Source organism: Spermophilus citellus (assembly GCF_964194105.1).
Source record: "Spermophilus citellus genome assembly, chromosome: 14".
NCBI classification, from domain to species: Eukaryota; Metazoa; Chordata; class Mammalia; order Rodentia; family Sciuridae; genus Spermophilus; species Spermophilus citellus.
The window spans coordinates 37,933,027-37,947,009 of NC_138194.1; the positions used below are offsets into that span (position 1 = coordinate 37,933,027).

General features: G+C 36.0%; 1 protein-coding gene across 1 annotated transcript in view; it reads right to left on the reverse strand.

The window, feature by feature from the left end:
• The window catches only part of NKAIN3 (sodium/potassium transporting ATPase interacting 3), a gene marked incomplete at both ends in the record, with an annotated part of 615,336 nt that overhangs the window by 38,893 nt on the left and 562,460 nt on the right, over positions 1-13,983 (reverse strand). The window contains one exon of the mRNA XM_081266514.1: positions 2,422-2,482. Within this exon, the coding sequence (XP_081122640.1) occupies positions 2,422-2,482 (61 nt within the window). The remainder of the gene's footprint in view (positions 1-2,421; positions 2,483-13,983) is intronic.

Consider the following 13,983-nt stretch of genomic DNA (forward strand, 5'->3'; position numbering starts at 1 on the left):
TGATATACTGGCTGCCAAAAAACAATGATATTACATTATATTTGCAGCTACCTTTTAGGATAAGCTTTCCAGAAGTACACTTAGACAACCTAGAAAGCTGTCAGTATTGTTTCTTCATTTCACATTCATGTTTTAGGAATTAAATTTCAAAGGACACATCTTCCTGACTGTGAGTTGGTAATGTCATATCCAAAGGGCAGTTCATTATTGCACCTAAAAGCTAAGTGTTGGCACAAATTGTACTAGACTATGAGATCATTGCAGTTTGGCCACTGACTTTTCTTTTTACTCAATCTGCCTTTGGAAGACCCAGGGACAATTTAATTACAGTTGCACTTTTGATTCCTACTTCTTTCAATAAAAATGTAAAACTGCCCTGCTTGAGAACTATCAGACTAAAAGATTCGTGATTACTTTTCACTGTCATCTGTCTTCCACACGATTATCATGTTAAGTTGGTCATATTGACTTTGTTTTGAGCATGGAAAACTTTTTCTGATTCTCAGTATTATTAGAATTGATGGCAACACAACTACTCTCTCCTGATGTCTCCAGGTAACTTAATATATGATCCTAATAACAAACACAAGAATTAAAACATTAATAGAATAGGCTGTTAGCAGCTGCTTCAATCCCACTTTCATGGGCATTAAAATAGCTGATTCAGAGATTTCTATAGAGAAACTTTAAGTTAATTAAAGTCATCAAAGTCAATGGAATTACAATATCATCTGCCAGTAGCAATACAATCCGTATACGCAGACATTATTACTCTAAAAGAAGGCTGCAGAAGGTCAAAAAGTATTTACCCAGCTTTACATTTTTGCATGTCATTTTGTATTCCCCACTTTTACTAAAAATCTCAAGTGGCAAGGAAAGGTCTTTTGTGTATTTATTCTATTTGATCAAAGGAGACTAATGATTACTCTGCTTTTTCTCCCATAATAAGGTGAGACTGAGTCCTGGTATCTTTTGAAAGCCTCCGACTAGTTCAGTGAGGAGAAGAAGAAATTGGACTATTCTCTGTGTGTGTGTGTGTGTGTGTGTGTGTGTGTATGTGTGTGAGTGGGGGGGTTGGGGTATACCTATGTAAAAGTATTTCATAAGAGATTCAGTTCGAATTTATCAATGTATCATTTTTTGAGGTATTTATTCCACTAACTTCCTTAAAGTTCCTTCAGTTAAAATTGTCCATGCTCAACTAATTATTTCTAGCTCTGTGATCCGTCCTGGCTGTGGGTTGAAGCATGCTGTTGACTTTCTGGACATGAACTTTGTGAGACTGTGGAACCACTAATGGAAATCCAGAAACCATGATTTTTAAAGTTGGCCTTGAAGTAAAAAGTGTTGTCATTATAACTGTGCATCTGAAGTGTCAGAACTTTTAGATTCATCTAGCATTAAAAAAAATTCACCTTGTAAGTATAAAATATATGATGCAATGTTTGCATATTTCTTACTTGACATATGTAGTCTCAAGGTCTAGTATTTCATACTTTTGGTCCAATAAAATGAGAAGGCATCCACTGTCACTGGATTCCAATTCACATAACATGCACTGCATCTATTAGATGAGGAGTCATCAGACTCCTTTGAAGTTGTGTTCTAGAAAGAAGTTATAATGGCTAGCTACTTATTCTCATCTTGTGAAAGCATTCATTTTATAATTCAGACAACAATTGCAATGGTAAATTCATATCACTAGTTTGGTTAGATATGATTATCTAAAATAATTCATTTTTAAAAATAAATTAAAATATTATTTGAGCCTGTTAAGTGAGTTGTGGGAAAATACCTTACACATTAGCAGGTGCTCAGTAAATGGTATTTGTTCACTTATGTTGTTAAATCTCTACAACAAAACTTTGGGTCTCGATATTTCTTTTTATGGGGGTGTGTGTTCTGTTAAAATGTGACTTAGCTTCTAAGCATCCTATTAATTTTATTTAGTATTTCTCTATCTCTTTTACATTCCATCTTGAAGGTTATAATTTTTAGTTTTGCCATAGTATTTTATATAGTTTATGTTCATATAGACCTTGCTACAATGGATTGATAATATTATTATTAGTTACATTGAAAATTCTGCCTCTAGCATACTCACAATTGGTGATGGGTAAACCTCCCTGATTATCTACTCAGCATATTGTCTGGGTGTCTGTTGGAAAGTTACTAAGAATTGATATGACAGAAATCTCTAGGCTTCCCCACACTTCTATATAACTCAGACTCAGAATTTCAATATTTAGTGCCACCTTATTTTTGTGCAGTTTGGTTTGTCAATCTTTGACTATAACTTTGCTGTGCTGAGTTCAATCATTTTAGATTCTAAATATGAGAGATTTCATATCCCTGTACTGATTAGTTTTGGAAGCTGTATCACATCCAAAATAACCCTTGGGGAGATATAACAGTACTTACAGGTGTCTTCTTCTTCCATGGAAATGCTGATCACATAACAGGCATACACAAAGCCAACCAACTGCAAAGGAAAAAAATAAGCACCTTACAAATTTATGCCAAATGTGCATGGATAGCCTATATAATTCAAGATATAGAAATGAAGTATATTTATTAGTAATGTCTATGACTTTGTAACAAAAAAGTCTTATTTTAAAAGAATAGTTGTAATTTAAAAGTCTTTTCATTTTTATGTCACCTTAATAGTTTTTTAAAAAGTACATAGGAATGGGAAAAAAATCTCTCAATTTCTAGATATTTCACTTAGACTTTGATTTGGGATTTACAAATCAGCTGGTTATTCATAGTATACTTTTTAGGTTCTTACTATTTATAGAGCAATTTGTACTACACTCATTATTACTGCAACTATTTTAATGTTTAATAGCCACAAAAGGAATCAAGGCATCCTGCTTATAAATTAAGTAGCAATCATCTATTTAATTATTTAAAATGCTCTGAGAATGTAAATTCTATCTAGCTACTAAATTGTTTTGTTAATTATATCATAGGAAAATGCATTAACTTTCTGGTGATTGGTTAGTGGTAAAATGAAATAGAAGAGGTAATTTATACTTTGGATACTAGTGGGTCAAAGAATATTTATTCTTTGAAGTGTAGAGTGCAGCTTTTATAGATTTTTCATATTGTTTCCTGTACTTATTATACTGAGAAGACATTTTTATTCCACAGAGTCAGAGACACCACAATTCCTGGAGGATAAAATTGTCCATGAATCTAGTCTGGTCTAAAATTAATCTAAGTTCTTTGAGAAGTATGAAAATTAGCTACCTCAATAGGTGTTGTAATTTATCTTTTTGCCTTTCTTTCCATTTTCAAAGTCTGCTTCCTCTCCCAGCCTTATTAGAAAATAACATTAGAAAAAAGAAATTCCTCTAATAGTCTTGGTAGCAAAGACTGAAGTTCCCATGGCAGAGAACAGTATATCTCAAGTTTTGAAATGCTCCTGTGGATTAAGACACGGAGCTTAGTCTACCCAAAGGACATAAAATCAGCATACTATAATGACACAGCCATATCAATGTTTATAGCAGCTCAGCTCACAATATCCAGGCTCTGGAAACAACCTAGGTGTCCTTCAACAAATGAATGGATTAAAAAATGTGGTATATATAACACAACAGTATACTACTCAGCTATAAAGAAGAATTCGATTATGGCATCTGATGGTAAATGAATGGAACTGGAGAATATCACGCTAAGTGAAATAAACCAATCCCTCAAAACCAAAGGCCAAATGTTCTCTCTGATTTGTGGATGCTAACCCCAAACAAGGGAAGTTAAGGAGGGGAATAATATAAATCCATTGTATTAGACAAAGGGAAATGAAGGGAAAGGAAGGGAGGGGAGGGGAATAGGGAAGACAGTAGAATTGATCCATCATAACTTTCCTAGCCTTCTATTTGTAACAGCCAGGGTAATGCCACATCACGTACAACCAAAAGCATGGGATCCTAAATAGAATAAGTTATACCATATATATATGTATATATATACAATCTGCCAAAATACATTCTACTGTCATGTATAACTAAAAAGAACAAATTAAAAAAAAAAGACTTGGAGTTTATCAATCCATCTGAAGGCTGCATGGATGAAGGTCAAGAAGACCTGAAAGGCTGTGAGGTTAGAGTGAGCTGCCTGTGTGCTGACAGGTCCTCCCATGCCATGGACACCTTCCCCCTCATCTCAAGCCCAGTGAAGGGCTGCTTCAGAGAAGTACTTGGGGAGCTTGGCACCCAAATTGCACGTGGAAGAGTCAAAACACAAAGGGCTATGGTTTGTGGGGTTTCTGGTTGAGAGTGTGATGAGACAGTAAGGGTGGGCTTTGCAGCTCAGGATGTCACTGGTGCTCACAAGACTAGGATCCAAAGCCTCTGAACACAATTTCTCTTGCTGTTCTCTATTTTTATACCACCTAAGAGGACGTCCTGCCCAAACCTGGTGACCTCAGAGGAATGATGGTACTTTGGGTTCAGAAGGTGGATTGGGGCATTAAATAGCCTTCCAAAGGGGCTGATCATTCACAGAAACAGATGAGGATCCTAAAAGAGGGGTGTGGTGGAATTCTGAAGAACCCACAAAAGCATCCCTCAAGAGGCCAAGAGGAGGTCTCAGCTTTGGGAGTGGTCACACCTGGAGTGTATCTCTTGCCAGCTTGTAACTGCATCAGTCAGGTTAAGACCTCATTTCTTACCTCTTCTCCCACTATTCTTCCTTTCATTTCATCCCTAGAATTCCCTAAAAGAACAGCTAGTGATGGGTGGAATGAGAAGAGGAAAAAGCAGGTATGTGTCTCTCACTGCAGATCTGTAAGCTAAAATCAGGGTCAAGTCATGGGGCAGAGTTTTTAGTGGGTGAGAGTTTATATTGACCTCGAATGGACAGTTTGTTACCTGAAAAGGACCAAAAGACATTTAAATTCTGTTTGAAATATCCAAAGGGTGAGATAGAACTTGGCCATAGAATGTATTTGTGACAGTGAATCAAGTTGCCTTTTGATGGTATTCTACCAAGTCCAGCTCATTCAGCAACCTGGTTGCATACAAAAGAAAAAAAACCCAGCCAATCATCAATCACAAATAACTCTCTAATGAATTTCTTTCCAATCTTCTTTCACATCGTTGCTATATGTCACAGTTACACACTTATGACCCAATATTCTTCATAAGCCTAATAACTTATTAACTACATAAATCTGGATTATTTCAACATACTGTAATATATTTGAGCAATATTCTATTAACTTAAAGTTCATTTTCAAATTATAAATAACATCATGCCAAATATTAATGGTTTTTCTATAAGTTTCATTACTTGATTCACAGAGGTATAATTATCATAGTAAAGTGCCATTGATACTTCTATGACTTGTTTTCAACACATTATTGAATTGGTTTCAAAAAGTTTGTATCAGTTGTCTCTGGTAAGTACATTTAAAATCTTCTCTTGTAGCTCTTTAGAAGCAGTCAATATAATAAATATGTGCAATTATCATGTGTCAGTTAAAAACAATAAAAATAAGTTTTTATTATTTCTTATCCTACAACAGCAGTAACCAATAATACTTGCTTTGCCATACCCTTAATATCACAGCATATTTTCATTTTAAAAATTTCAATAAAAAAGACAAAACAGCATATGTACAGTATTTATTTTGCAATAGTGATACCTAACATTTTCATATTGTTAGTTGTTTCTTATGAATTGTATACAACAGTTTGCTTTGCCCATTTATTAGTTTGATGTGGCTTTCATTAATTTATATGCAGTATTATGGAGTAAAGCTATATTTATCGTGATTTTTTTCCCCTTTATGTCAGTAAGTGTTATGGTGTCTTAAAAACATTGTGATATTTTCTAACTAAATTGTATATTGGGAGGCATCTGCCATGAAACAATTTTCTTGTTTTGGGTGGACTTTCCTTTAGATGTGTGTGTGATTCATTGATGATTGAAACTTTTCAGAACTAGTTTTTTGTACACAGATATAAATTTACATGCTGAGTGCTAATAACTTAGTTAATAAGTTATTAGGCTTATGAAGAATATTGGGTCATAAGAGTGTAACTGTGACATATAGCAATTTTGGAAGTTGCTTATTGGAGAGTAAGCACACAGTTGCAGAATAGCTTTTGTATTCCAAGTTTTTTTCACATCAAACAAAGGTAAGTTAAAAACACAATTTTAAAATCATTAGTTATTATTTTTCAGCAAGATAGAGGAGGGGTAAGCAAAGATATATCAAAATATATTGGCTGGGTGATGAAGACTTTTCTAGTGTAAAGTCAAGGCCTTCATGACAGCTCAATACTAGCATAAACATTATTTTTCTAACTGTTTTAATAAACTGTGCCTTTTTTTAAAGGAATAAAACCCCTTTTATCTATACTTTAATGTTGATTTAACAGTGAATCATTATCATTTTTAATAATGTCATTTGAGATGAGATCTCTTAAGTATATATTAGCATATTGTTCATTTCTTTGCAAGGAATACATACTTTGGTATTTTCTAATATTGGCTCATTCAGTTTGGCATGCCTGGATCTATCAGCATTTATTGGTAAGACTGTCAGCATTTACTGGTTAGTCTATTGGCATTTACTGGAAAAAAGGCTGGAGGATTGATGAGAGGGCCCCTTGAGAGCAAAGTTAGTCATGTTGAAACACTATGCTCACATATTGATATGCAGAGATAATGTGGTCGAGTTGAGCCTGGAAACTCAACACAAGACCACTTTTGCTAGAAAATGAGATCCCACTCTAATGGTGAAATCTTGACCTCAAACGAAGTCTACACCACCCACCGCTAGCTAGTTTGCCTTCCTGCTGTTGTAACAGGCACAGAAAAATATTAACTACTAATAGCTGACTCATAAGTTATTTTGTTACATGTTTATACACTTAAAGCTACAAATCTAAGTACCTGCTAAGGAATCTGTATAATATAAAATAAATTTTCTTTTTGCAGGAAACTTTTATATGATTTAAATATAAAATGTCTTCCACGTTACACAGAAAGATTGACAAATGACTAACATTAAAAAAAACAAAAAAGATGGATGCCAGTTTTGTAGTCCTTATCTCATTATTCAAATAAAGGCATTTGAAATTCAAGGAAAGGTTTGGCAATAGGATGAGACACTGAGCAAGTCAGAAGGTATGTAAAAGATGATCGTAGGTGAATATTTATGAAGGCAAAGGAGAGCAAGTTCTTTGGATAATTTTTTTTCCTAGAAATATCTGTTTACTGAAGTTCATGCAAGTTGTATTTCTTCCTTATAAGTTAAAATCACTAATTTATGCTAAAAATATTGGATTAGATGTTTTCAGAAAAGATCCATTATTGTCCGTGTGCTGAAGAGAACTGATCAATGTCTTTATTTTTCCTTTTCCAAATCGCAACTCTTTTGATGGGTAGAAAGTTAAGGTCAGATATTAAATCCCAGTGACAGCACACTATCCCTCCCTATCCAGTAAATATTTTCTTACTCATGAAATGTGGGAATGCATAGTTTTAAAACGATAGAACAATATATATAGCAATGGAATATTTTCCAGATCCCATTGTTCACTAATGGGTCTTCTGTTGTCATGATGGATGACATAAAAAAGAATTCTGGCTAGGTAATTGAAATACACAGTGCCATTAGCTGGAAAAAAAATAAAATGAATACATATCTAGAAATATTAGGTCATTCTCCAGGCCCTCAAACAGAATTTGCCAGCCATAATCTCAGTAATATTACAAATGAATTAATTAAAATTTTTTCTTTTCCTTTTACTTTATTTATGGTTGTGTTCATAAAATATTTATTCTAAAATTACTTCTGCTATTGTGATTAACAAAACTGCTGTTTAATTAGTAATGTTATTCTCATGAGAACTTGTCTAGACATCCTGTTAAACATCAAATTGTGGATAGCTGACTTGCGTATTTCTTGGTTTCCCAGAATGTGAATTGAAATAGTTCCTGTGGCTTTCTGCTTGTCCATAAGAAATGAACAAAATGCCTCCTTGCCAATACCAAGCAAATGCAAAGAACATAATATCAGCATAATATTTCTAATTATTCTTGTTTTCTATAAAGCTTTGAGAGTCATTCCTTTTAAGAATATCTTTTTCCCCCTCTTCCACCAAAATCATCTATTTCTATTTGGTATTTTAAATTGTCATCTTCTTTGTGTTATGTATTTTGACAGAATAAATTCCCTCTTCTTTGACATGCTTAATGAATGAATGCATATGTTTCTGCAAATAGGATTGGTACTTGGGATTTCTTTGTTTTGACTTGCAGGTCTTATATAAGGGTTGGGTCTCATGCAGACACGAGGTTGACAACTATTGGCTGTGTGTCTTCCTAGTTGTGGATTTTATTAAGAATGAATCAAAGAATTTAGTCATTTCTGAAATTAGGAGAATCTCTTCCAGGAAAAACTTTCAGGTGAAATAGATAGACCAGAAAAGCTTATCTAGGAAATACAGAGAGGAAAGTTGTTAGGTAAGAAAATTGGTGGGTGTGTGAGAAGCAAAAGGATCCCTTTTATGTATTTAATTTTTTTTAGTTATACATGATAGTAGAGTATATTTTGAAAAATTTATATAAACATGGAGTATATCTTATTCTAATTAGGATCCCATGGTTGTACAAGATGTGAAGATTCATTGTGGTGTATTCACATATGTATATAGAATAGTTATGTCAGATTCATTCCACTGTCTTTCCTATTCCTATCTCCCCTCCCTTCCCTTCATTCATTGTCTAATCCACTAAACTTCTATTCTTCCTCTCCCCCTCTTTTGTTGTGTGTTAGCATCCACATATCAGAGAGAACATTTGACCTTTGGTTTTTTTGGGGGGGATTTGCTTATTTCACTTAGCATGATAGTCTCTAGATCCATCCATCTACCAGCAAATGTCATAAAGTCATTCATTTTTATGGCTGAGTAATATTCCATTGTGTATATGTACCACATTTTCTTTATCCATTCATCTGTTGAAGGGCACCCACGTTGGTTTCATAGGTTAGCTATTGTGAATTGAGCTGCTATAAATATTGATGTGGCTGCATTGTTGTAGTATTCTGATTTTAAGTTCTTTGAATATATATATACTGAGGACTGGGATAAGTGGGTAAAATGTCAGTTCAATTCCTAGTATTTTGAGAAATCTCCATACTGCTTTTCAGAGTAGTTGTACCAATTTTGAGTCCCCATCTTCTCAACAATATTTATTGTTACTTGTATTCTTGGTACTTGTCATTCTGACTGGAGTGAGGTGAAATCTCAATGTAGTTTTAATTTCCATTTCTCTAATGTAGAACCTTTCTTCATATAGTTGTTGACCATTCATATTTCTTCTATGAAGTGTCTGTTTTGTTCCTTTGCCCATTTATTGATTGCATTATTTGTTTGTTTTGGTTCTCTGAGTTCTGTTAAGTTTTGTTTTGTTAAGTTCTCTGAGTTCTTTATGTATCCCCCAAATTAATGCTTTATCTGAGGTGCAGGTAGCACACATTTTCTCACATTATATAGCTCTTGATTGTTTACTTTGCTGTGAAGAAGCTTTTTGTTTGATACCACCCCATTTATTGAATCTAGATTTTACTTCTTATGCATGCCTTAGGAGTCTTGTGGAGGAAGCCATTTCCTAAGTCAACATAATGGAGTGGACCTACATTTTCTTCTAGTAGGCGCACAGTTTCTGATCTAATGCCTGGGTATTTGATCCATTTTGAGTTGAGTTTTGTGCAGGGTGAGAGACTAAGATTAAATTTCATTCAGCTACATGTGGATTTCCAGTTTTCCCAGCATCATTTGTTGAAGAGGCTATCTCCAAACGGATCCTTAAACAGAAGAAACTCCCTGAAAACTTTCTTAAATTTCTCATCATTTCCATGAAGTTTGAGTGATAAAAAACTTCTCCACTTAACTCAAGGTTCTAGAATGTTCTTTTTGAGTTGATTTTTTTTCCCCTTCAATTCAAAATGATTCTATAAAAATTCTTGACTAAGGCTACCTGTGGGAGGCAGGTAGAGGCTGATCCACTTTGCCCCAAGCAGAGTTATGTCCTTATGAAAATTATTAATTTGAACATTTTTAAGTAGAAAGCTTCCCTATGCAATATATTTGGGTTAAGATATTAAGGGTGTGGGATTTCACCATAGGCTTAAATTAACAAATGGGCCTGTTATTGTTTCAGAGATTCTGGGTCAGAGACAAAGCACTTTATTACTCACAGAGAACAGCATAAGCTTCAAATCTCTTTGCTACAAACTCCCTGAGTCATGATGATACCTGCACACCCAGAGGGCTGTCTTACAGGAGGGGAACACTTTCATAGGAGGGTGAAGCAAGTCAACTTTTTGCTGGGAGTGAGAAGGGGAAGAAGACACTTTATCTCTGAAGGTTGCTGGATGAAAACACAACCCTGGGGAATTGTTCTGAGAAGGAACAATTATGCAATTAGTGCAATTTAGATGATAGGTGGTACAGTAGTATTTAAAGCCACATTGCTTGCTAGATAGGGTGATGCATACCTGTAATCCCAGCAGCTGGGGAGGCTCAGGCAGGAAGATCATGAGTTCAAAGCCAGCCTCAGCAACTTAGTGAGGCCCTAGGTAACTTAGCAAGGCCTTGTTTCAAAATAAATAATAAAAAGGGCTTAGGGATGTGTCTCAGTGGTTAAGTGTCCCTAGGTTCAATAATCCCTGGTAATAAATAAATAAATAAATAAACAAACAAACAAACAAATAGAACAAACTACATTGCTGAGTCAGATCACTAAGAAAAAGTGAAATCAGAGAAAGGGATTCATTTTGGATCATTATGACATTTAGGGATTGGAAGACAATAAACCAGCAAAAGAGACTGAAAAGAACTGACCAGAGAAGTAACATAGAAATTGTGGACAATCACCTGTGTCAGAGGTCAGAAGGTCAAGGGCAATGAGGACTAAATATTGGCTACTGGATTGGACCTTGTGGAGGAAACCTTGACGTGAGGTATCTTGGTGGAGGGTCTGGCAAAACATTTAATCAAAGTGGATTTATGAGAAAATAGGAGGTCAATAATTCTTTTAAGGAGTTTTGCAGAAACAGGGAGTAGAGAAGAATAGTGATGGAGAAAAATGTAAGATCAATGGGATTTCTTTCCTTTCTTTTTGAGGGGTGGATAATGTCATAGCGTGTTTGCATTCTGATAGGAATAAATGCTTCCTTGATCTTTGAGGCATTATTTTAGGTACTCAATAAAAAAAGATTATTTTTCCTGTCCAAGCACTTACATCCTTCTTAGCCACTTGCAAACCCTCTATGCTGGCTTTTGAGACTTATTCTCCACTATTCTTGGCCACGTGCCTGTGCTCCAGCTCCCTGAACACACCCATTCTTTGCTTGCTCATGACCCCCTCACCCTGCTCTCACATCTCTGCTTGCACAAACCCTCACACCCTTTAAGTTCAGTTGTAAATGTCACTTGCTTTGATTTCCCCAGTTGATCTACTTCTAGTCTGAACTGTCTCAGCACTTTGTTCTTCTACCTCTAAGTGGCAGTTCCCAGGTACTGCCCTGCCTCACTGCTGTGTGTGTGTAGATTCTGGAAGGCAGGGACTGCTCTCTGGCAGAGTCGTTGCAAAGGCAGTGTCCTCCCGGAGGAGTCTTGCTGTAGTTCCCTCCGGAAGAGGATCTCCTGCTGCTTCTACTTTGACCCAAACTCCTCAATTAAGGCACATCTCTCACATGATTATACCTACCTATTTATATGTCCATCTCTACCACCAGGCTCTTCAGAAAAGTTCTTGTTTTTAAATTTCAATTTTAATTAACTCAACTTTTTAGTTCTGAAACAGTACTTTGTTGAGTAAAAAGAAGGTACTCAGGGGCTGGGGATGTGGCTCAAGCGGTAGCGCGCTCGCCTGGCATGCGTGCGGCCCGGGTTCGATCCTCAGCACCACATACAAACAAAGATGTTGTGTCCACCGAGAACTAAAAAATAAATATTAAAAATTCTCTCTCTCTCTCTCTCTCTCTCTCTCTCTCTCTCTCTCTCTCCCCTTTCACTCTCTCAAAAAAAAAAAAAGAAGGTACTCATCAATTTTTTGAATGAATTAGCGATGAGAAGTATTGCATTTCAAAGTGCAGTAAGGAATGGGAAATAGTATGTCTGAAATAAAGTGGATGAATTTCAGAATTCTAGCATGTTAGCCACTCTGAAGTTCCCATGTTGGTCACCATGTCACTCAGCCAGTGTAAAGTCATCTCTGCCTATGTACATTACAGCCATAATTCAATAAGTTTCATAGATATTTGCTGCTTTGCTCTGATACTGACTGGATCATGCAGTAATCATGAGGATGAGCTAGTGATTATACCATCTTGGACAAATGAATGAAACATAAACATGTACAAAGAAAAGGGATATTCGGATCTTTGCACTCATGAGTTAACTATTGGCTGGTTTTACATGAAATTGAACATTTGAAAGATATTAAAAAGAGTTACAGTTATTCCAAAATACCCATTGCTTCTTTCACTAGGAAGAGGAGGAATGATATGACAGGGTAAGAGTGTTCCAGCCACTGTGTTGAACTGACGCAGTGGTTTTAATCAGGCATGATCGTGTTCCAAACACACAGCAAGCCTGAGTTTAGCATCCCCTCTTGTCATAAGTCAGATTGACAGACACCAGAATGCCCACACACATACCATGCAGCTACTAATATGGGAAACTTCTGACTCCATCTTCTAGGGGGTCAGGGGTTCAGTTTTGTTGGACAGCAGGCTTCTCCTTCCCTTCTAGGAGTTTTATCAGAAAAAGCTCAGAGGCTGAAGAACAGGCAGCAGGTGGACAGTTTCATCTCACAGTGCTTTGTGGACACATTTCTTTCTCTATGGCTCCCGGGAGTGTCTTTCTGAGCAACTGTCACCCATGCCCATCTGTTTTCTCTTGCATGCCCAGCATCACAGAAGTCTAAGGTCTTAGGATACTCAGGGGAACAAACTCTGGGAGGGACTGGCTTCCTATTTATTTGCAACACTCTGGGGAATGTGTGAATCCTAGGAATACCTCACCTGTTTGTTTTTAATCAAACTGCTCATACTGTTCCTTCAGGAATTCAGAATGAGAGCTGAGTCTTTTGATGGAGGTGTCCTAAGCCAAGTGAAGTCTGAAATTATGTGAAGACATTTGGTTCCCTCTCCTAAGAGTCCCACTGGCACCCTGGACTCCAAATGAATCAATGAATATGGAAATAAGTTGTTTCCTCCACAATGACCATAAAATGCACAACACCAAGAGCATCCCATTTATTTGGGCCCTGGGGATTTATGGCCCTTACAGGTATGGGAAGCACTTGTGTAGACAGCTTCAGAATGGAAAACAAATGACTTGCTGGCCTCTACCAAGGAAGATACTTAACGACGCGCTTTTGTGATACAGATGCTCTGCGCAAACCAGCTCAGCAATAGCATCGAGGACATGAATGTCACTCTTAGAGAGAGTTGTCATCGGATAATGTGTTTCTGGTGGTAAGTCACTGAAGTAAGAGCAGTGTAAGGTAAAACTTCTTTTTTAAAAAAGATATGTAAAGGTATTTGATCTATTTATGTAGATCATCCTTGCTTCTAGGACTTTTCTAAGTGTCCACTGTGGATTTCAATAATTCTTTAATGATCTCATATGGAAAGTACCATAGGATCATTGTACCTGAATGTGAGAAGGTCATTTGAAAAAAACTGTTGCTATCAAGAAAAATGTCTTCTACTCTTTACCTAGTTTACAACACTAAATGGAAATTAAAACAGAATTTTTAAATGTGTGTTTGGCTAAAAAAATGTATTTTAGACTGAGAATTTTATTTTCCTGTTGGTGTGTTGGCATCTGTTATGGTTTGGATATGAAGTGTCCCTCCAAAAAACTCCTGTGTTAATGCAGGGGGTATAATGATTTGATTATGAGAGCTGTAACCTCACCATCAAATGGATTAACCCATTTGATGGAT